This window comes from Halictus rubicundus, chromosome 2 (genome assembly GCF_050948215.1).
Source record: "Halictus rubicundus isolate RS-2024b chromosome 2, iyHalRubi1_principal, whole genome shotgun sequence".
NCBI lineage: Eukaryota > Metazoa > Arthropoda > Insecta > Hymenoptera > Halictidae > Halictus > Halictus rubicundus.
Window position 1 is genome coordinate 11,746,937 of NC_135150.1, and position 21,965 is coordinate 11,768,901.

A 21,965-nucleotide genomic window follows, 5' to 3' on the forward strand; every position below is an offset into this window, starting at 1 on the left:
TTGCACAGTGTCCTGTGCATGTGTACACGTACGAAAATGCGTGTCAGTGTGACAGCCAATGAAAGAAATGCTACGCATATATTTCACATGTTGCATAATTGGCGCCACAATTCAGTGTAGAGAATTTATCAATCAGTTAGTTCGAGTTGGTTCTTGCCGCTAGAATTTATTTAGTCTTTGTCAGAGTCTTTGCAGCGATATATCAAATTATTTTTTATCAATAGATTAACGCCAGTTGCTGATAACTGTAAGGAATTAGAAAACACCATTGTAAAATGTCGGAGAATCAGTTAAAGAATGTTACACATTGCATTTTTGATATGGATGGACTGCTGCTTGGTAGGAAATCTAATTTGCTTTCTATATTATACATATGAAGTTGCTATTTATATTTTGACGTACTCTGAACTAATGTAAAATGATTTCGTTAAAGCAATAGCCCGGTTACAGTTACAGTTAGACAGGGTTTCTTGTAAATGTTCATTTTTTCTTTCATTAAATCATCATTATGAGACGTAGCACCCCTACATAACTAGTCTGTAGATAAGTTTATGTTTATTTATATGAAGATAGTAATTTTGTTTTATCCATGCACGTATAGTAATGAATAAAATCTCAATGGCAATTATTATGAAATATGAGGAAAATATATTAAAATACCCTACACATCTGTATGAGCGGATTCTACAGTCGATGAAGGGGGTAAAAAAGCACTCATCATGTGTGAGTTTGCATGTGCTTCACTTCTAACCTTTTGGGGAGTTTATGCTTCACATATGGTTTACAAATCGTTATTTTTAAGTAAATAGATTAGGTATATTTTACCTACCGCATTAATAATGTGAATATTTCTTTTATCAAAACTTTAACAGATACAGAACTGCTGTACTTGAAAGCTTTTAATCTTATATCAAATCGCTATGGCAAAGAATTTACATGGGAGCATAAAGCGAAGACTATGGGCTTTAAAACTACAGCTTCTGCCAGAGCAGTAGTTGAAATGTTATCTTTACCGATGACAACAGAAGAATTTGAGACCGAGGTAGTCCAGCTATACCAAGAATTGTTTCCTTCTGCGAACTTACTGCCAGGTAATAAATGCAAATACAGTCGTGCATCGCATAACGACAATTCGGTTAATAATGGATTTTATCCCGAAGATATGCCAGGTGAACAAAGTATGGAATTTAACAATATTGATGATCCTGGGCCTAAGTAGGCGTGTCTAATCTGTTTGTATTTTATTTTTTAGTAAATGAATTTAAGAAGTAGAAAAAAATTCATGTTTCTTTTATAATGTATGCTTGCTCTACTTTTTGTATGTTAAAATATATATTTATGTACAGGGTATCAAGAAATTATGTGTAAAAAACCATTACAGCGTGATTCTATACCTTAGGATCGGCGAATATCTGTTTAAAAAGTTTGATGCAAAATTGACCTTGACCAATTTTTTTAAGGTCAAATTTTTATTAATGATTCTAGGGTGTAGAAACACACTGTAACAGTTTTTACACATAATTCATTAACACCCTGTACATAATATAATGTATGCGTAAGTTGTATGTTATATGTTTTATATATACAATTATACAATTTGCTTAACGATTCACGTCGCAAAATGTATCTCAGTCGTTAAACGACGCAAGACTGTAATAATTTCTTTTTGTACAAATTGGTGGTGTGCGAGAATTCGAAAATATCCGGTACCCGATGGTCGGGGCGGGTCGAGACGAATCGGGTTCTCGAAAATTTCTGAATTCTCGGGAATCCCAATTCTCGAGAATCCCGAAAATTCTCGATCTGCCCCGCACAACTCTAGTAGAAATTGTTGCTGAATTTAACCTTCTCTATGATACATAAATAGGTGCAGAACGACTATTGAGACATTTGAAGGAAAATAATATTCCAATTGCATTAGCTACAAGTTCGAATAAAGAGAATTTTGATTTGAAAACTCAAAAATGGACAGAAGTGTTCAATCTATTTGAGCATAAGGTGCTTGGGAGTTCCGATCCTGAAGTTCTTAATGGTAAACCAGCACCAGACATTTTCCTGGTGGCTGCTAAACGTTTTTCCGACAGTCCTGATCCTTCAAAGGTTTGTTATATAGAAATCTATGTACAATCTTTCTTAAAATGATCGTACAATTAATTTCAATCTGTTTATGTGTTTAGTGCCTTGTATTCGAAGATGCTCCAAATGGAGTAAAAGCAGCTCTTAGTGCTGGCATGCAAGTTGTTATGGTTCCTGATGCAATGTTACCAAAACAATACATTGAAAATCCAACATTGATAATAAACAGTCTTGAAGACTTCAAACCGGAAATGTTCGGTTTACCACCATTTAAAACATAACACAAGGGCTATATGTGTTTCTCAGGTACATAATTTCAGTGTATACCAGAAAAGATAGAATGTGAGAAAATTTATATTTGTTAAAAATATAATAAATGATGTATTTAGTATGTTATATTATTTATTTTTCATACAAATATACAAAAATAAATTATTTTCAAATGTTCCCTCATATCTGTACAAAACATTCGAATAAAGTGTATGTTTAAAGTAGTGATATAATAGTTTTTATATTTAAATAGTTTATATAATACTACCGATTGACGACATAGTACACTGTAGTACACTATGTTTATATTACAAATACATTTAAAAGTGACAATAGCGCGTTCTCTTTTTTTATTTAACTTATGTATAATACATTGAAAAATCTTCTCCATCACATAATTAAAAAGCTTGATCGCAATCAGCTGTGTATATCCCTACATATGTTTCAATTTTTTCTTTCTTCCAATTTTTATATTTTTAATTCAAAAGACTGAATATTCATGTAAATATTTAAAAAACATTTATATTTTAATCGTTGCAAGCATTCATATTTACGAAATGTATAACTACGAAAATGCTTTTGTATGTAACATAAAAATTCACAAATCTATAAGAAAAAAAAAATAAACAATCATCTTAATAGTTCAAATTTATATATAATATGCATACTGAACAGACTTACCAAATCTCATAGTCCGATCCGTCAAGTATGTCCAACATATCCGTATTTCGGTCTGTTGACGAGTGTTGTGAATTCATACTTGAAAATATCGTGTCCAAGCATACAACGGAAAATGCATTTCGTTTCAATATCTTTTCCACCGCTTCTTTTAAACTATCGTATGCTGCTCTCATACCTTGTGGATATTGAGCCAACAAGTCTGAAAGCACATAAATGGTACATTTTACGTTCCTTACAAAATTTTGTAATTGTACAATTTTTTTCTCGCATTTTTTAGTATTTGGAAAATTTTTGAACACATACTTTTGTACTTTGATTGACTCACATCGAACAGATGAAGATAAAAACACATCTGATTGTAAAGTTTTGTTTCTGAAAACTATGAATTAAGACAACATTGTAGTTTTTAATATACTTGGCAAAATGGAGAAAGTATAATTTCAAACTCACCACTCTATGTAAATCAGCGTCTCCGCATTCCCTGCAGGTTGGATATTTTCTGTGAAACCCTAATGGAAGCGCTTGCGTTCGTTCACCACATAATGGATTCTCGCATTCTAACCAACCAGTATAATATTCTGTAATTGCTTCTTGTACAGCCAGTGTCATTGCATTTTGTATAGCGTTTGCATACGTCCATGGTTGTACTGTGCAGTCTGGGTTTGAACATGATGCAAGTGATAACTGATTACCGTTGGGCTATAAAATAATTACGTTTTTTGATAAATTATTCAAAAGTATAAAAATACAATAGAGAAAAGAATTTTGTTTTACCATACCGTTTCGTTTATAATGTCTTTTATCATAATTTCGGATTGGCATTTTTCATCTATGCAGTTAAATTTTAATGGCAGACAAAATCTAAATCTATCGTCATTTACCAACAGTGGTATGTCGTTGCTTTCTTCCTCGTGTATTACTCTTTTTGATTTATATACGTTCTCCAAACCTATAAAGATATATTGTTTTATACAATACTTATCCGATCATTTATTTTGCATATTGAAATTCAAATTTTACCCAAGTTCTGAGCTAACAACACATCATCGATTCCTTCGATTGGTTCACAGATTCTCAAAGCAATTGGAAACACTTGACTCAGTAAATAATAATTAACATCGATTTTCAAAGAATTGCTCTTTTTATACTCGTCGATGTGATATGCTCTTTCAGTTGCAGACTTCTCCGTTCCATCCTATGTAAAAAAAATAAGTACCAAAGTATAATATCAAACTCCATGTACAACGTTAAAGATATTAATTATAATACAAACATCACATATGATGTATGGAACAGTATCTCCAGCTTTCCACATTCTACCACCTTCCTTATTTAATCTTAAAGCAACTTGCACGTGAGCTTGCTTCTTATCCGGATAGTCGTTTGGATTTTTCGATAACTGTTTCGTAATGACCAACGATGATAGAGAAACTTGATTTTCTCGAACATTTTTCGCAACGTTTTGCAACATAAGGAAAATCTGTTCCAGCCGGTTCTCATTAGATTGATCAGAAAGTAACTGATCCAAGATTTTTCTGTGAAGCATGTAGATGTTCAATAATTGCAAGTTAGAAAATATTTTTGCAATACATTATCCAATTTTTTCACTGACTTTCCAACATCACAGGCTAGCTGACACCAATCTCTTCTCACAATGTCCAAACCCTTATGTTCTTGCGTTAATTCGATCTGCCCGTTAGGTAGTTTTGTCATTGTAACTGCAGCATACTTCTTCTTCTGCAGAAGTAGCAAATAACGAAACACGCCATCGATATCCAATTCCACTCGTTTATACAATTTGTTCACCTCTTGTTTGATCTGGAAAACCCTTTCGTTTTTAAATGTAACTACACTGATAAAAATGTATATATGCCAAACATTAAATATTTACCTTCTTGCCAACAGAGAAAACCTCCTCATACTCTACCGAATTAGTATTTATCATTATAGAGTCGGTGTCTCCGTATATAACATCGTAATTCAATTTCTCAACCAGATTCTTTGTGTGTTGTAAAATTTCTCGGCCTTTAGCTGTAAGGATTTTTTACATTTTGTATAGACGTAATAATTCGATCGAGCAAATTTAATTCACATTTTACCTGTTACTAGGGCAGCAAGTCCTTTAGCATAAAATCTACAATGAGTTGCACCTAAACAACCGTACATGGAATTAGCAGTCAGTTTCAAAGCCAACTGCCTAATGTTATATTGCATTTTCAATTCAGGCGAAAGATTCGGCGCTTTCATTAATTTTTTCACTTCTACTCTACTCTCGACCAATTTGCGAATTTCTGTTGGAATTACTCCGGGCTCTAGATTTGATTCGGGAATAACTAAATCCTACAAGTGTATTTATTCATAGCGAGATTGAACATTCATTAAATGATAATAAATATATTTACCCCGCTATCAGCATATGCAGCGCCAGGCACAGTAGTGAAACATAAATTGTACTCTTGAATTATACTAGGATACAAAGAATTGAAGTCCATCAATAAAATTAATTTATCGTAAAATCCTTTTTTCGGATCCAGAACTAAACCTCCAGCATAAGCTGCCTTCTTTCTACCAGTATTTTCTAAACATATAATCCAATATTAGTCATATTTAAACAAAATTTAATGTATTATAAATTTATACCATTGTTTCCAGCATTTTTTCCTTTTTTTGTAGCATGCTTATCTGGAGTTACATAATTTTTCATGTGAAAAGCATGTAGTAATAAATATTCGTTTCTTTCTGCGCGTCCTGCTGTTAACGTTCTCGATATAATATTTCCTGTAAAAAAATATGTACACATGTTATGAAAAGAACGAATACATGTTTTATATTTCATTATTTGCATACTTACCGGCAATGCACGTAATTTGTAGTGCAAGCGGAAGAACATTAAGTTCAAGTACAATAGAGAGAATATACAATGCCTCTGTTAGCGTTATTTTAATTAGATTATCTATTTTATTTGTTGTAGCATAAAATGCTGCACATTCGCCAGGCTTTATTTCCTTGCATTCATTTTCCTTTTTCTTTAATACCTGTGATAGCAAATCGTAAACTTAGTTTTCTCTTTAAACAAAGATTAGACAAATATTTATTAAACATTTACCGCTGTACAGAGTGATTGCAGGTCGTAGCTCCTAACTTTCAGGTTCAATTCCTTAGCTGAAACTTGTATATCACACATAGGGCGACCGGCTAGTACTTGATTTATACTGATCTTTCCCTGAAATCAATTTTTCTTTAATTAAATCTTTATTAAGATCATATTGGCTATATTATATTGATAGCTGAAGTCAAGATGAAACCAATGACCTACAATGTCATGACAAATATCTACAACAGAGAAATTTGCAAAGAAGAATTTATCATAGTACTGCTGTAACACCACAAATGCCCACCGATGTGCGACGTTCTTTTCATAATCGAATTAACAAATGCTTAAAAGACAATGGAAATAATTTTGAATATTTATTATGGGGGACACCTTGTACAAATAGAGTTCTCGAGTATACCTTAATTAAGGGAGGCGCGGAGCGTCTTAGTCTTCCAAGTCTACTCCAATTTGGAACTTTTAAAGTGAACATTCTGTGCATCAATATGTCAAATTGAAAACCGCAATCATATCCAATTAACAAATCCGAATCTGCTGTGTTCACTATGTTTAGCAATTCTTCGAGCAGCTCCACTTCAGTATCAAATTTCATTACTTTCGTGTATGAAATGTTCGAGAGCATTTCTCGCGCTTGTCTCGGCCAAGGAGTATCGCGGGGATGCGTGATTACTGCAATAGAATACTAAACGTTATAATATTGAACATCGAAGGCAACATTAAAATTCAGAATATGTACATTAACGTACAACAAATGTGTTGCTGAAACGGTGGTTTAGGAGGTTCTTTATCGACATGAAATTTATGATGTATTAATACCGCAACCATGACCACTTCATTCTGTTGCGTTTTGGAGTTCAACGATGTCCGCACGTTTAAAGTTATTATTCCTAATGGTGGTAAAACTTGACTCTCGGAACAGACCGATATGTTTTCCATCTTCATGCAATTTACCTGTTTCGTTAAACAAATTGTTGAGCATTGAAACTTTCCTTAGAGTACATATATCAATACATTCAATTGTTATACCTTTATTTTACACCAGCTAGTCTGCACACCAGTTGGCAATGGACATTTCATGTCCAACCAACATGGACCTTTAATATTTCTTTCTATTACAAGCATTTCCAAAGCATTTACTGTCGTTCCGAATACGCGTTCTATAGATGGTCCAGAATAATCCGAGGGCATAACTGGATATTGTGCCGAATACCTCACCTCCAAGTATTCAGACACTAATGGAGTACCTTCCTGCTCAAAAGCATAATGTTTTGTAACTGTGCTACAACGAAACTCTTTTATTCCTGACTTGTTTGCGAACTGATTAAACTCTTTATACACATCTTCCATTGAATTCAATTTTGGTTCTTCATTATCATCCTCGGCTGATTTCATCTAAAATTTATAGTCGTAATAAATATTTAATAAGGAAAGAACAAGCTTGATAGACTACGGATCTTTATGCAAAAGTTTCTGCATTAATTGTGAGAAGCAGAGAATACATAGAAATTGATTTCCACCCTTATGATAAATGGAAAATAATCGAACAGTCATCTTTAATTTCTCTACTGTCTTAAATTTGATCTGCTCATTCTTCTTATAAGTGCATAAAATCCTCAATCTATTGATAAATATTTGAACATACATGCACTCTAGGAAGAAGATAAATTCTTCGAGGAATATTTTTTACTGTTACACAGCAAGAACAGTATGCCTTTATAGATGGCACAAAGACCTTCCCAAATATGTACACAACTCCAGGTTGTTTGTATGGATCTTCATATGCATCCCACCAGTAAAATCTAAATACTTCTTCTTTATTAGCATTGGTTGTAAGTGGTAAAGGCAATTCTGTAGTATCTATTGATACTTCAACGCTTTGTGTTTGTGTTGTAAATTCAGTGTCCCACACTTTGCTAAAATCTTCAGAGTCAAACATTTCTTGCTCAACATCTGTTGCTTTTTGAGGAATTGATTTATAGATTTCCACGCTAGTAGATGGTACTGGTTTTTCAATTTGCTTTGCAGGTTCATTCTCAAATTCTGAATTGCAAAACTGTAACAAAAATAGCTATAGAAACCGTCATTTGTTTTGAAATGCCAAATATTGTATAATATAATAATTTACATCTCCGACGAATTGACTGAGATCTTCGCTTTCTTCTTCAATTATTTGACTACTAGGTTTTTCAGGAACACTATCTTTCAGCTCTGTATTGGATATTCTGGAAATTGGTTGTGATTCGTTGCTTTTTTCATCATCAATAATGTTTTGGCTATTACTACTTCCTAATTGACAAGTTAATTCAATTTGTTTGTTTGTATATGTTGTCCTGACTGCATCAAACATTATCAAATCTTCATTGTCATTATCAGACCTCATTTTTTTATGTTCAGAAATGGATTCTTGTCTTTTTTCTATAGCGGTAGTTCTGAAATTATTTTAACATTAGTAATTCCATCTAGAAATAATCGTAAAATATGTAAAAAAAATAATTACTTATTCATTTGAGGAGTAGTACAAAATTTATTTCTAACTGTTCTTGTTTCTCTCTTTTTTGGCGTATCATCTTTTTTCAGTTCAGACATTAAGTCTCCTAAAATGTTGTCATCATTGAGTCCAACATCAGCTTTTCTCTTAGTTGGCATATTCATTAACATATTTTGAATAGATGATTTCTTTTTAACATCTTCTTTCTTGCTTTTCCTTGGACCAGAAACCTTTTGTTTTCTTGCTTCTTGAATACTTTCGTCATCCAAATCATCATCAAAAATTTCTCTGCCATCTTCCACGTAACCACTTTCCCCTATAGCGTAAAACAAATTACTTTGATTATTTCTAGACTATTGAAATCTTTAGTTAACAGAACATAATAATTAAAGTTACTACCATCATCGATGATCCAATCATCGTTCTGCCTATCTATTACAGTTCGACTGTATTCTTTTTCATCAACTTCTTCATACACATTTTCTAATTGATCAACCTCGTATTTATGTTTGCTACCTTTTAACTGTTTCAATCTTTCCAACGCTGACAATCTTCCAGTCTTATCAACTTTCTGACGTTTTGATCTACTCGCTGAAGGTGCTAAATTATTTTATAAATAATATGTACTAGAGATTCTTAGAAATATAACATATTTGACATATATTCACATGGGTAATTTGTATAAACACTTACATTGCGTATCACTCATATTTGTCTACGATAAATCGTTACCGCCAATCACTGTATCATAAATTATTATAAATGATGGTTTGAAAATACAAAACAAAATTAAAAGTTCAAACGAAATATGTATTCATAAAACTTGAACCTTCAATGGTAGATGAAAATAGTGTACCAACACATGTACTTTTGGCGGGAGTTTTATTTAAATCGATACATTCCCTATCGATTATTTTCGAGAAGTATAATCCCAATAACTTTCGCCTCTATTATTATGTTGCTAACTTCATTCGACAAGTTTGTGTTCAACGATCGACAGGCTCAGGCAAGCTGTACAAAGGTAATTTTTTGAATTGTAAAAAAATGTGTGCTTAATATGCGTGCTCGGTTTAATGTTACAAATGTTCTACATAAGCGTGATCCGTGTTACACATCACTATGCTTTAATTTCGTTACGCAAGAATTACGCTGAGTGTTCTTTCGTGTCGTCATTATATTCGACACTATTACGGTATCTACCGTACCATAAAATTAAGCACATACTTATTGTACTTCTCACATTGTTTGCTTTATCAATCATTGTTGTTTTAACGAATGACCTTTTACTTTTCTTTATAAAATTGTAACGGACGACGACTATTCTATTTCCAATATTTGAAATTCATGATTCGTACAAAAGTGTGCGAATTCTTTGTCCCGTTCAAGTATTTATATATTCGCGTGTTTTTAAGTAACGTTTTAGGTTCTCATGAATTGATAAAATGCATTCGGTGAACGTACATTTATAATTGCGATTGTAAATTTTATTTTTTTAAATTTTTTAGTTACAATGTCAAAAACACATAGTCCTACAGTATTTAATGGAGAAGCTGATAACTTTTATGAATCCAATTTTGCTTTGGACTTGAACAAAAGGATGCGTGTACCAAAAACCATTCGTGTGAGTGGTGACTACACAGACGAAGACGTAGTTGCCACGAATGGCTCTGCTTGGAATCAAGTATCCGCAGAAAAATACGAGATGCATGTTCCAGAGAGAATTTTGGTTGTTGGTAAATATATGCTTCATTATTAACTTTGAATTGCTGTAAAATTTGAAGATGATTGGTGTATAATGTTTTAATACTCCATCCATAAAAGGCCCACTAATATAATTTATTAAAAAGTTTTCAGTTGTTAGTCGTTGATTTTTAAAGGACTACTAGCAATAAGTCATTGCCAATATACATAAAGTGTAAAATAATTTTCCTATTATTAAATTGATATAAATTTCCATGTCATGATATTTTTTATTATATATATAGTAGAATTCTATTTATCCGGATCCTGTTAATCTGGATTGTCAAACATAGTCCCCTTCTTTTTCTATCCGCTAATTAATTAATATCCTGAGTCTATGACTCAGAACTGATTGAACTCATTATTAAAAAATGTTTAATATGCTTGAAATTATATAGGACAAGAGCAACACATTGGTACAAAGGCACTACCAAGAGAAATTACATTGGAAAATGCTGTACTACCTCCTGAGCAAAACATTGTTAGAGTACAGGTAAATAATGTTTATTATATTTGTATATCAACTCGTAATCTTTACATGAATTATTTTTAATATCTTACAACATTACTAATGCATATTTTCTGATATATGTGATGTTTATTTCTAGAGGTGTGCGCAAACTCGAAAATGTCAGAAGGGGAGGGGACAAGAATTTTATTTGGGATCAAGATGGGTTCTTGCACACCTCTATTTATTTATTTCAATTGAATTAATACCAATGTCTTTGTATTATCGGTAGACTCCTCCAAGAATTTTAACTTTGGATAATCACTACTTCCCAGCAGTTGATGAGGAAGATCAAACTCCGTATGTAGCAGAGGTTAAAAATACTGTAGCCACTAAACCTCGTGTACCATACTCTGCAGAAACAGACATAGTTAGGCATGTTAGGTACAAATATTTATACTCATCTATACACTTATCAATGACTCGTTCGCATATAAATATCTTCGACTTCATTTCAGAGAACAAACACCTTCATATAATGCGCTCAATGTATCTATTCCACCCACCGAAGAGGTGCAACATTTGCGTCGACAAGTAGGCAAATTAAATCGTCGTGTAATGGCTATTGAGTTGGACATGGTGCAACGCCAGCAAAGAGATAAAATTTTATATGCGTTAACATTAACATACTTAATCCTTAAAGCTTTCTCTTGGTTAACTAGAAACTGAAATTGTGTTACATGGAGAGTGTTTGCATCTTGTATAGTAAATGGTGCTATTAATCCATACGTATACACGATGCATTGCAAGATAGTTTTGCTCCAAGAGAAAATTGACAACCAAAAAGTCTTTACCCTGGGTATATAAAGTTACAAGGACGTTCGAAACAAATGTATTGTATATATTCAAACGTTTAAGTTATTAAAACCATTTGCATGAAAGTATTACGATAAAATTTTTAAATATCTAATTTACAAAGCACAACATTCACTACTTTCATGCCCCTTGTAATATACAAGCGGTTAATCCTTTTGATTTAATATACGTACATACAAAGAATATATGCAATACAAATTTTTTTAAATAATTGAATCCGAATATTTGAGTAATATATTTGTAAAATGTGACTTGCATTTTCAAATAAGAAGTAGCACACGAATTTCTCGTATGATCATGTTAAAGATTCATTTAATGTGAGTGTTATTGTTTAGTGATAATAAATGAAGAACATACAAAAGTATTAGATTATGATATATCGGGTATAATAGAGAGGTGTAAATTTTGAAGAATAAGAAAAACAATGCTGTATGATGCTAGTTACTATTATTCAATGAACTTGAAATCTATCTTGATTTTGACTTTCTTTACATTTTAAAATTTCTATGTACATAATAAGATAGCGATGTATTGACTAAATTGTTAAAATCGACTATTGTGAACATTCAAAATATTATATACTAAGTTTAACATATATTTTGTGGCCATGATATCCATGATTGTACATTTATATAATACATCCAAATAATCTTAAGAAAAATAAATAATAAACGTACGATAATTTTCTTGTTACATATTTATATTGAAGATCTAATATAATTGCAAAGTTTGCAATTTGTTTCATTTAAAACTTTTCCCCATTTAAATAAATCCCTCATTTTTTAAACATATCCCTATACTTGCGGACTAAATAAAATTTCAATTTTTTACACATCACTAATTTCAATTTTAAACATTAACCATTCGAAACATGTTTCTTTGTTAGAACTACATTATTTGAATATACCAATTAAATATACTCTCATTAGTTTTGCTCATCATATTTTAATAATCGATTGATTCAAATTTCATTCATCGCTACATGAACTATTTAAGCCCTAATCTTCGGTATGCTTCACATGTGCTTTTTGTCAAATTGAATACATATGTGAAGCGAATTCTTCATCGAATCTTCTTCGCAGATTCTACTCAACATTGATTCTCTAGTTTTAACTGTTGAAATAGTAAGAAACTAGTGTCCGTTGCCGGTAAGTAAGTAATTACATTAGTATACACAGACAAGGGGGATTGTCATGCGTCGATGATTTTAGAAAGCAACAATAAGAATGATACTAAAGAAAAAATCGTTTATTTGTCCCGTGTGCAGATTTTACTAAACCACGAAAACGATTTCGTTTCTAACGAGTCGCTGACACGATTTTCCTTCTGCAGCATCGCGCAATTCGCATGACATAACGAGACACTGAAAAGGGCGGTAAAAAAGCTTCTCTTGGCTGCGATTGGCTGACGATCCACAGTTGCAACAGTGCTGTCTTGGCAGTCGGAGACAAGGAGAGCATGTGCGATGCAAACGTGGGCTCATTTGCTTTCGTTCTGTCTCTCTTGCTCGTCACGTTTTCTTTTCCTCGAGGGCCTGCGTGCCGTTGGTTGCGCAATGGAAGTGGTAGGGATAGAAAACGTGACGACTTAGAGGTCGCCGAACGCGACGTCGCGGAGGGAACACCGGATAGGGACTTTATCGTCGCGTAAGTTAGACAATCTGTTAATACATACGAGAGGTCAGTGCACGTCACGTAGTTATTATTCGGAGTTGAGAATTTTGTGGAAATTTATCAATCCCAAAGTGTAACAAGAAAGATTTCCTGAGACTCTCTCGCGGTAAGACATTGCGAGAAAATACGCGGAGGTCTCAGGTGTTGCGGATGCGAATTTGAGGACCTCTCCTCGGAAGAAGTGTTCGCGTACTTGAGTGGTATAACGCTGTTGTATGTAATCGTGGTATTGCATTTGAAAACTTTATTTTGTTAAGGTACAGGCGTCTCTTTGGCGTCTGTAAAGGGCAGACAGAGTGTGTGACAGGTTATGTCAACTGGATTGGCAGGTGCTGTTTCAAATCAGGTCAGTGTGTTGACTTGCTACCACACCGCTATTCTGCAGATACCTTTCACTGAAGACAGCCATTCTAAATTTTGTATATTTTTCCATGCAACGGAATGCAGCGGATGAAAGGACAAACCAACAGTCAAGGTGAGTTCATTATGTCTTTGCACAATAGTTTTTTCGGTACCTTTTCCTTCGCGAGATCAGTCTTTAAGGCCGTGCTCAAATTTTATTCCAAAATTCGCTATATACGTGTACGTATTTTTTATCGGCTGAGGCACGATCATTCCGAATCTACTCTAGTTTCATAAAAGTCTGGCTGCGATATTTTTATGTCGTAGTAAGCTGAACACATGTATTTTTTGAAATTATATAAACAATTTGTTATTTACGATCTTAACAGATAACTATACGAGCACGTATATACACATACGTAGTGCAATAACCTATCAACATGGTTCAGTATATCTCAAGTGTTTTTATTGTCAACAGAACTACACATTTCCTGTATGTGTTTTTAAAATTATTTTCTGTTTTGTGACATGTGATAACTATTATTAACCGTTATAAGACATATTAATGAATATATTGTAACACGGATGATAACAATGTTATATATTAAAGGCCATTTGATTTAGAATTAAAATTCAAAATTTTCTGTTATGTATTAATAGGTCTGTACATTTTGCATGAAACATTTTTATTTAAATTACTGATTTATCATAATAAATTAATTGACATAAGATTTAAAAAGCTGAAGGAAGTTATTTTGCACATATGTTTAATCTTTATACTGTTATTCATAATATATTTTTTTTTAAATTACTAATGATCGAAATTAGTTAAATTAATAACAAAGTTTCAATACCATTTTTAGTAGAATGAGGTACCTTATTTCTTAGCTGTATTATGTATAATTGCATAAAGCAGTTCAAATAGCTTTCACTAATTATTCCCTAAGTACTGTTTGTTTTAAATATATCTTATGTATTATTTTTTTATTGTATATGTACACACATACGTTTTAAGTAATGCAACGTTTTCTTCTAATAAAAAATTTGCAGTTTTATCAAGTTATTAAAGAAATACTTTCAGATTATTTCATACTTATAAACAGTACATTTAGTACATTAATGAGATAAAATTCCATCTCTGTTAGTGAGCAATGGTCCTAAAGAACACCAGCAACAACCACAGACAGAACATGCTGGCGGAGAAGATACTGGATTTGATTCATGGAGAGGAGGCAATAATACGCATCATTCAAGCTATCCAATTGGTACTGGTGACCCATATAGTACTTACTATGCAGGTACCTCATTCCCTTATCAAACATTCGGTGCCGGGGATGGTACTTGGTCAAATGGAACAGATCCCGTTACATTTCTTTCCGGATATGGAGGTCAAATAGGTCATGATGCATACAGCATGGATGGAATGTTCTCTGCTAGTGCAGGTGGTGGTTTTAGTACGTTTGGTCAGCCTGCTTTTAATTATTTTCATGGGAATGGTGATTTTAGTGCTTGGGGCACTCCTAGAAAAACACGTTACGAGGATTATTATCAAGCTCCACGTGGAAATGAAAATTATCCGACGCCTAGTAATACCGAAATTAAGGCTATCGAGCAAAGTGTGCAGGGGTTGTCATTGGGAAGCGGAGAGGTACCGCGACAAGAACAGCAGGCTACATCTGCTCAGCCGATAAAACCAGAACCGAAGGAACCTAGAAAAATAACATGGGCCAGTGTAGCGAGCCAACCGGCCAAGCCAGTACCTCCCCTATCATCCTCTCAAGGAATGAGAAAGAAGGCTGGGATGCCTCCGCCACCTATTGTGCCTGGAAAGCATAATATGGACATTGGAACATGGGGCGAAGGTAAATCATCTGCTCCTCCTCCGACAGCGCCACCACCACCTCAGGTACAACCTCCTGTCCCACCACCTCCGCCACTAGTTCAACGACAAAGACCTCCTCCTCCACCGTGTTGGAATAGACAGCCTACAACGCCTCCGTCACCTCCACAATCACAGATTCATATGCCACCACCACCACAACAACAACAACAACACCAACCACAACAACAACACCAACAGCAGCAACAACAACATCACCAACAACAGCAGCAGCAGCAGCCGCCGCCACAACAACATCAGCAGCATCCGCAACAGCATTCGCAGCCGCATCCACAGCAGCAGCAGCAACAACAGCAATTGCAGCAGCAGCAACAACAGCAGATTGTACAAGCGCAATCTCATCCTGTTCTGGATGAACTGAAAGTGAAAAACGATTATAATCCTGTAGAATTCGATCAAACTGCTCCTGGAGCTAGGTTTTTTGTTATTAAATCTTATTCCGAGGATGATATTCATAGATCCATTAAATATGAAATTTGGTGCAGTACTGAACATGGCAACAAAAGATTAGATCAAGCGTACAGAGAAGCCAGTCGCGAAGGTGCACCTTTGTACTTGTTCTTTTCTGTGAATGGATCTGGCCATTTCTGTGGTATGGCACAGATGGTGTCGCCTGTTGATTATCAGAGTAACAGCTCTGTCTGGTCCCAAGACAAATGGAAAGGTCAATTTCGTGTTCGTTGGATTTATGTAAAGGATGTTCCTAATGTGCAACTTCGTCACATTAAATTAGAAAACAATGAGAATAAACCGGTGACCAATTCGAGGGACGCGCAGGAGGTTCCTCACGCAAAAGGAGTGACGGTGTTACGTATATTACATACGTTCCGGCACTCGACGAGCATCTTCGATGATTTTGGACATTACGAACGCAAACAGGCTGAGGAAGACCAGCGTAAAGTACCAACAAATCCTATACCGCATCATCACTCTTCCAATCCTAGAAACAGAGGACACACAGATATGCCGAGAGACCATCATCTCCATCAACCGCATTTGCATCATCAGCGCAAAGTGAGTACTATCTTCTGAAGCATCATAATTAACACTAAGTTTAAAGAACACTAAAAGTGACTGTTTTACATTACTGTACAAAAATAACGAGATTTTGTCCAAATTTTTAGTCATTTCTTAAAATAATATATGTCCAACAAAATAAATTTGTTGAATACTTCTTTATGGATGCATCTTTACAATTCCAGTAATAGTAAATTAAAAATATTAGAACACATCTTATGAACCTAGTGTTAATAGAATTGAATTTGGTGTTTGTGATACTTATTGTTGCGTTTTCTTACAGGATCGAGATGGTGGTCGTGGCAGAGGCAGAGGCGGTTCACGCCAGTAGCGGTGGATACAACAAAAATATACTATTATTCATGATAGTAATCATCATAAAGGAAGCACGCTACGACTAATTATCGTCTTACTACTTACCTTTGCTTTCATGGATACACAAAGGGCTTCTAATTCCTGTGACCGAACTCTCACCATTGAGACTATCTCCTTCTGTTAAATAATCAACTTGTATGATAATTAGCGTCGCGTCGGCATCATAAATATTATCTAATTATACCTACTATGAAGAGGAACATAATTCACTTTCACGGGATATCGAGTAAACTTGCTGACAGTTAAGCATATAGTGTGGTGTTGCGTGCTATTCGTCGAAAAGGTGTTTCTTAAACGTACAAATTAAAAATGAAAGAAAAAAAAATGCGATATGGAAGAAGAAAAACTGTAATATGTGGACTAACCCCTTGTAAAATGCTTAAACTTTTGTTGATAATGAAAAAAAATCTATGCGAGAACAATATTGTAAGCAAGTGTCATTTAAATCAATTACTATTTTAAACTTCAATGGACATATAACCTGGTGCCTGTGACTGAAAGGACTCTCACACCTTTCTTTGTTAAAAAGGTGCAAGGGCTTATTACAACATTTTAAGTTTATTTGTAACAATTATGCTTGATCATTGGATAATAATAGACATTATTGTCAACTGATTATTTTATGCATATTCTATATCTATTGCAAATTATATATATATTATTATTATATTATTCAAGGACTGCAAAAGCGATCTAAAATATTATATAATGAAGAAGAATATAATATTACAGTTACTCTATAGTAACGTATATGATGACGAATATTATTCTACTATTTGATGAAAATTTCAATGAGATATTATAATTCCTATTGTTAAAATTATCCGTTATTTTATTTTTCTTCACTATTTACTACATTTTCTTCGTCTTAGTTTCATAATTCTTCAAATCCAAATTGCTTTTACCACAAGAGAAACTTGTCCATAGTTTCACAAATTTTTGAACATGCAATTGTTCGAGATGATTCTTTTTTTTTTTTAAAGTATCTTTTGAAAAATATCACTAAATTTAATCTATTTTTACGGAATTATACGTAGAAGTTTGAATATTAATATAAAACAAAAACTGCTTATCTAATGTGAAATTAGTGAACTAAAACATGGAAAGATAGATTTCATCATAGATTTGATTACTTATTTGGTAGTTATATATACATATTATTATAAATAGAAATTGATTTCTAGAGAACTATACAGAAAATGATGAAGCAATGATATTTTCTTTCCTACGTTTCACGAAAAAATGAAAATATACTTTCATATAAATCAGCAGTCTTTTAAGGATGGATCAGATTTCATACAATGTAATAATGAACTAGGGTGTGATTTTCAGTTTATTAAAGAAAATTGTACAAAAATGAATGAATTACATGCAATGTAGTGCAACATTGTTTAATCAAGGCATGCTCATTACGAGAATTACTTCTCTGCATATACAATTGATGGATAACAAGAAAAAATACCTAAATCATGTGCAGTTGAAGTCTTTTTCCTTGATTCTATGTTGTGAATATTGCAACAGTGAAACACATCTTATTAAAGTAATATATCAACGTTAAAAATTTGTGGCTGATGTTTTTAAATCACTACATCTCATTTGTAGTTTAAGAGAGAAATTCAATTGTTCAAGAGTTGAACACCTAGCATTGTCTGAGTAGAATAGGCGATCATGTAAGCTCTATTAAATTTCTATGTTTCAGTTGATCAAAGTTTGAAAAACTTTGTTAAATAACTTTACTAATTATTATTTTATTGATTACTATTCAGTTAAAGAAAGTAATTAATATTTTCCTCAATCACATTTTAAAGTTTCGTTAAAAGATATTTGGATCCCAAAGATTTATCTGAACTTTATTTTATGATTGACACAATATATACTATAAGTATACAAACTGCATATCTGTATATTATCGTTGTATTATAATATGCAGACATACGAATAGTATACTCGTAATGTATCTACACTGTTTAGTATTTACATTGTATAATCATGTTTGATTAAATGTTGAATCAAACTACGAATTTAATATTCAAATTTAACTATTAAAAAATTTCACATGCGCAGGAAGTGCTTTTCTAAAAAAAAAACATAAATTATTCGATTGTAATTTCGATTGGTAATCCTATAATTTAAAATGATAAACATGGTGAATGACGATTGCATTCAACACTTGCAATAAAAAAAAATAATTTATTTCTTCAATAAATTATATTTAAAAATCACCGTTCATCCGAGAAATGGATTAGAAAAATAATTGCGCTCAATGTGATTACCAATCGTAAATCAGAAACCTTGTTATTTTTCTATCCGGTTATCCCATCTTACTCCCTTTTTAGAATTATTTGAGGGCTCTTTAGGATCTTCAGAATTATTTGTCGTTGCCAAATCTGGACACAATTTATCCACCGTAGGTGGTATTGGCTTTAGTTCGCCGTGTTGTCCTTCGTATTTCTGTGTAGCTTGAGCTTCAAATTCTTTTAAACATTTCATCATATCTACATCATGTTCAACAGTTGGATCGGCCGGTTTCACGTCATAGTCTTTCGCTTTCGTTGCATCGTGTATTTTTTTCACTTCGACCGCTATTTCGTCACCGAGTAAATTTCGATTAGCGAAATAGTCGCGAACGTTATCCCGTACCTCCCGCGAGAACTTTTCAGGATTGGTCTCCATGTAACGATACACGAACAGATCGGCCCCCACAATGATAAAGTAATGATTGAAGATGTTAATTCGCGCGCCGATGTGGAAGTCTTGAGGGGTATAATATTCCGGATTGTCTCTTCCAGTGTTTGGCTTCGGGACCAGTGTCGCTTTCAGGAAGCAACCTTCTCGACGACCCGAGTTGCGTTTCTCGACCTCTTGCACCACTATCGTGCCGTCGTTTAAACTATACTGCAGGATGAAATCACGGTCCTTGTCTTCTGGATGCACCACGTCCATTTTCATGGAATAACGTAGCTTTTTCGGAAAGTTTATCAGCTGACGGACGACATCCTTCCTCGGTGGTTTAAGCACGAAGGAGAAACAGCCGTTGTAAGTATCCTCAGGTGTACCGAATTTGATGTGCGGTGGTGGTATGTATTCTACCGTCGGCTTTGGCTCCTCTTCCGGAAGCGGAATTCTTTCCGGTTGCGTTATCCCCAACATGCTCGAGTAGTATTTCCGTGTGAACGAGTCGCAGTCGTGCAAAAGAAACCGTCGACTGAATATGAACACCGTTTCGCCTATCTGTAACAAGAAAATTGTTAACATTCGCTCGATTCATACGAAGATATCGTATGGATCCTTTAACCACCATTTTTCAAACGGTAGAAATTCAATCACAACCTACGTTATGAACAGCAACATTTTTCAGAATAACAAAACCATCTTTAGATGTAGTTGTAGACTATGCTCTGCTACAGATTATCAGAAATATTTGAAAAATGGTGGTTCATGGAGGATACACTCTGCGTAAAAAATCTTCGTAACACATGTCCTTTTTTTTTTAGTAACTCTTTAGAGAGACTTACGGTAAAATCTTGTGGCGTATAATATTCAACAATTTCTGAATCGCCGTATTCCATGTATATGGCTGGGTAGGATGACGGTAAATTTTTCCAGTCTTTCGGTACTTTCATTCTTTTCAGTAGGGTGACTACCGGATCCTTTCCGCAGTTCGGTTTCTGGACCTCTATTACAGTTATCGTGTCGTCCGTTAAGAAATACATTATTCGGTATACGTCTTCGTTCCACGTGGCAGTGAATCGCAACACCATCTTATCGTATTCCAAAAATCGTCGTCTAGGATCATCTGGGATTTTCGTGACGCATGTGGGTAGTCTCTGCTTGGACGCGCGAAACGACATGTAAGGATCTATAGGAGGTTCCTCTTTGTCTCCGACGTCTATCCCTTGGCTACTCAAAAACTCTCTGGTAAATAGATCGCAATCGACAATATGATAAACTACACCATAAATACCTGCAATCAACGATATGTATTAAATCGGCGTGACGTGGCTTGTATAACTATATAACAGAAAGTACGAACGGTTGAAACGGTTTGTAACAAACGTAACGCGTAGATTGATGAATATTTTTATAGTTTTATACGAAGACATATCGACGACTTATTCGTGCGTACGTACATACGTCAATCCCTACATTGAAATCCTTCCAATGTAGCGTATCACCTTCTTCGTTCTTTTCAATTTTTCCGCGCCTAACAAGCTTTCCTTGCTTAAATCCTGCGTTATCAACCGGTGGCTCCATGACGCTTATTGTGTCGTTCTCCAAAAAATATAGGATGTTCACATGACGTATCCGGAAATGTTCGTCAGGCGAATTGAATACTCCCTGGCGGAAAAACGCTTTGAAACAAAGGCATTTTTGAGCGAACAATGCATAATGCGGAATAACTTGACGATATGCGTATCCCTTCACACGGCCGTATGTTAACGATGGATCATACCTAGTTTTGAGTATTAATATTTTGTATTAGTATTGTTAACTTAAGTGACTTTGTATAAGATACTTGAATAAACACTACAATTCAGTTTCAGGAGTACAATAAAATTTACATGATTGAGTTCATTACTTACTCTACTTCAATTGTATCTTTAATGTACGCGGCTGATGCAGCATCTATTGGCCTTCCTCCGATACCAACTTTACTGTCACGCACCACGCGATAACCATTTAAAAAATTTAACTTTTGAAGCAACCTATAATCGGTAATCTTTAAAAGAAAATATTATTTTAGTCTCGATTGTTAAGGTACGATAATTAGAATGTGCTTCCGTCTGACTTACACTTGGATTACGAAATGCATAGCCCGGTATATTTGGTAAATCTTCCATATTAAATTATAAAAATATTGTACAAAATATACTTTCACTAGACGCGTGTCTTGAACATCTTGTCAAAGACTCTGTTTAAACCTGTTGCTATAACAACGCTACACGTATACATATATTGATATAACA

The 21,965-nt window shown here is 34.0% G+C and overlaps 5 protein-coding genes and 1 long non-coding RNA gene across 9 annotated transcripts; 4 read left to right on the plus strand and 2 right to left on the minus strand.

Annotated features, from left to right (window-relative positions):
- Positions 1 to 96: 96 nt before the first annotated feature.
- Positions 97 to 2,467, plus strand: LOC143365274 (pseudouridine-5'-phosphatase). Of its 2 annotated transcripts, none has more exons than XM_076805308.1 (4): positions 97 to 339; positions 873 to 1,091; positions 1,868 to 2,100; positions 2,178 to 2,467. In XM_076805308.1, exons 1-4 carry the CDS (start codon positions 276 to 278, stop codon positions 2,355 to 2,357), a joined length of 696 nt encoding a protein of 231 aa, XP_076661423.1. In that variant the 5' UTR covers positions 97 to 275; the 3' UTR covers positions 2,358 to 2,467. The 2 variants fall into 2 exon arrangements, with proteins under 2 accessions (XP_076661423.1, XP_076661424.1); XM_076805309.1 differs by lacking the exon at positions 97 to 339 and adding an exon at positions 596 to 723.
- Positions 2,468 to 2,703: 236 nt separating this feature from the next.
- Positions 2,704 to 9,455, minus strand: Dnapol-alpha180 (DNA polymerase alpha catalytic subunit). Its single transcript, XM_076805302.1, has 22 exons — positions 9,321 to 9,455; positions 9,027 to 9,227; positions 8,637 to 8,943; positions 8,265 to 8,568; positions 7,782 to 8,192; positions 7,166 to 7,531; positions 6,886 to 7,090; positions 6,540 to 6,808; positions 6,134 to 6,250; positions 5,879 to 6,062; positions 5,668 to 5,805; positions 5,430 to 5,605; positions 5,127 to 5,367; positions 4,919 to 5,058; positions 4,640 to 4,845; positions 4,301 to 4,562; positions 4,048 to 4,222; positions 3,807 to 3,976; positions 3,478 to 3,726; positions 3,331 to 3,406; positions 3,028 to 3,226; positions 2,704 to 2,952 (listed from the first exon to the last, which is right to left on the minus strand). Coding segments are annotated over exons 1-22 (4,413 nt in total). The 5' UTR covers positions 9,337 to 9,455; the 3' UTR covers positions 2,704 to 2,951.
- Positions 9,456 to 9,461: 6 nt separating this feature from the next.
- Positions 9,462 to 12,440, plus strand: Tango11 (transport and golgi organization 11). Of its 2 annotated transcripts, none has more exons than XM_076805306.1 (5): positions 9,462 to 9,648; positions 10,133 to 10,360; positions 10,766 to 10,860; positions 11,108 to 11,259; positions 11,334 to 12,440. In XM_076805306.1, the coding sequence occupies exons 1-5, from the start codon at positions 9,462 to 9,464 to the stop codon at positions 11,542 to 11,544; spliced, it is 873 nt and encodes a 290-aa protein (XP_076661421.1). In that variant the 3' UTR covers positions 11,545 to 12,440. The 2 variants fall into 2 exon arrangements, with proteins under 2 accessions (XP_076661421.1, XP_076661422.1); XM_076805307.1 differs by lacking the exon at positions 9,462 to 9,648 and adding an exon at positions 9,666 to 9,819.
- Positions 12,441 to 13,336: 896 nt separating this feature from the next.
- On the plus strand, positions 13,337 to 17,616 carry Ythdf (YTH domain-containing family protein). Of its 2 annotated transcripts, none has more exons than XM_076805312.1 (4): positions 13,337 to 13,710; positions 13,812 to 13,839; positions 14,852 to 16,620; positions 16,907 to 17,616. In XM_076805312.1, exons 1-4 carry the CDS (start codon positions 13,675 to 13,677, stop codon positions 16,952 to 16,954), a joined length of 1,881 nt encoding a protein of 626 aa, XP_076661427.1. In that variant the 5' UTR covers positions 13,337 to 13,674; the 3' UTR covers positions 16,955 to 17,616. The 2 variants fall into 2 exon arrangements, with proteins under 2 accessions (XP_076661427.1, XP_076661428.1); XM_076805313.1 differs by having other exon boundaries at positions 13,337 to 13,577; positions 13,694 to 13,839.
- Positions 17,617 to 17,854: 238 nt separating this feature from the next.
- On the minus strand, positions 17,855 to 21,919 carry LOC143365276 (EF-hand domain-containing protein 1). Its single transcript, XM_076805311.1, has 5 exons — positions 21,792 to 21,919; positions 21,582 to 21,718; positions 21,129 to 21,451; positions 20,514 to 20,962; positions 17,855 to 20,229 (listed from the first exon to the last, which is right to left on the minus strand). Exons 1-5 carry the CDS (start codon positions 21,837 to 21,839, stop codon positions 19,294 to 19,296), a joined length of 1,893 nt encoding a protein of 630 aa, XP_076661426.1. The 5' UTR covers positions 21,840 to 21,919; the 3' UTR covers positions 17,855 to 19,293.
- On the plus strand, positions 20,792 to 21,571 carry LOC143365281 (uncharacterized). Its single transcript, XR_013084522.1, has 2 exons — positions 20,792 to 20,916; positions 21,286 to 21,571. It is a non-coding gene; the product is annotated as an uncharacterized LOC143365281 (long non-coding RNA).
- Positions 21,920 to 21,965: the final 46 nt, after the last annotated feature.

Excerpts from the sequence above, each read along its gene's own strand:
- LOC143365274 (XM_076805308.1), top strand. The coding sequence starts at position 276 with ATGTCGGAGAATCAGTTAAAGAATGTTACACATTGCATTTTTGATATG. Across the intron at positions 340-872 it reads TATGGATGGACTGCTGCTTG|ATACAGAACTGCTGTACTTG; the intron begins GTAGGAAATCTA and ends AAACTTTAACAG. Across the intron at positions 2,101-2,177 it reads ACAGTCCTGATCCTTCAAAG|TGCCTTGTATTCGAAGATGC; the intron begins GTTTGTTATATA and ends TTATGTGTTTAG.
- Dnapol-alpha180 (XM_076805302.1), bottom strand. Across the intron at positions 8,569-8,636 it reads ACTACTCCTCAAATGAATAA|AACTACCGCTATAGAAAAAA; the intron begins GTAATTATTTTT and ends AAATAATTTCAG. Across the intron at positions 7,091-7,165 it reads CTAGCTGGTGTAAAATAAAG|GTAAATTGCATGAAGATGGA; the intron begins GTATAACAATTG and ends TTAACGAAACAG.
- Tango11 (XM_076805306.1), top strand. The coding sequence starts at position 9,462 with ATGGTAGATGAAAATAGTGTACCAACACATGTACTTTTGGCGGGAGTT. Across the intron at positions 9,649-10,132 it reads CTCAGGCAAGCTGTACAAAG|TTACAATGTCAAAAACACAT; the intron begins GTAATTTTTTGA and ends TAAATTTTTTAG. Across the intron at positions 10,361-10,765 it reads AGAGAGAATTTTGGTTGTTG|GACAAGAGCAACACATTGGT; the intron begins GTAAATATATGC and ends GAAATTATATAG.
- Ythdf (XM_076805312.1), top strand. The coding sequence starts at position 13,675 with ATGTCAACTGGATTGGCAGGTGCTGTTTCAAATCAG. Across the intron at positions 13,711-13,811 it reads CAGGTGCTGTTTCAAATCAG|CGGATGAAAGGACAAACCAA; the intron begins GTCAGTGTGTTG and ends AACGGAATGCAG. Across the intron at positions 13,840-14,851 it reads AGGACAAACCAACAGTCAAG|TGAGCAATGGTCCTAAAGAA; the intron begins GTGAGTTCATTA and ends CATCTCTGTTAG.
- LOC143365276 (XM_076805311.1), bottom strand. The coding sequence starts at position 21,839 with ATGGAAGATTTACCAAATATACCGGGCTATGCATTTCGTAATCCAAGT. Across the intron at positions 21,719-21,791 it reads ATGCATTTCGTAATCCAAGT|ATTACCGATTATAGGTTGCT; the intron begins GTAAGTCAGACG and ends TTTCTTTTAAAG. Across the intron at positions 20,963-21,128 it reads CAATGTAGGGATTGACGTAT|GTATTTATGGTGTAGTTTAT; the intron begins GTACGTACGCAC and ends CGTTGATTGCAG.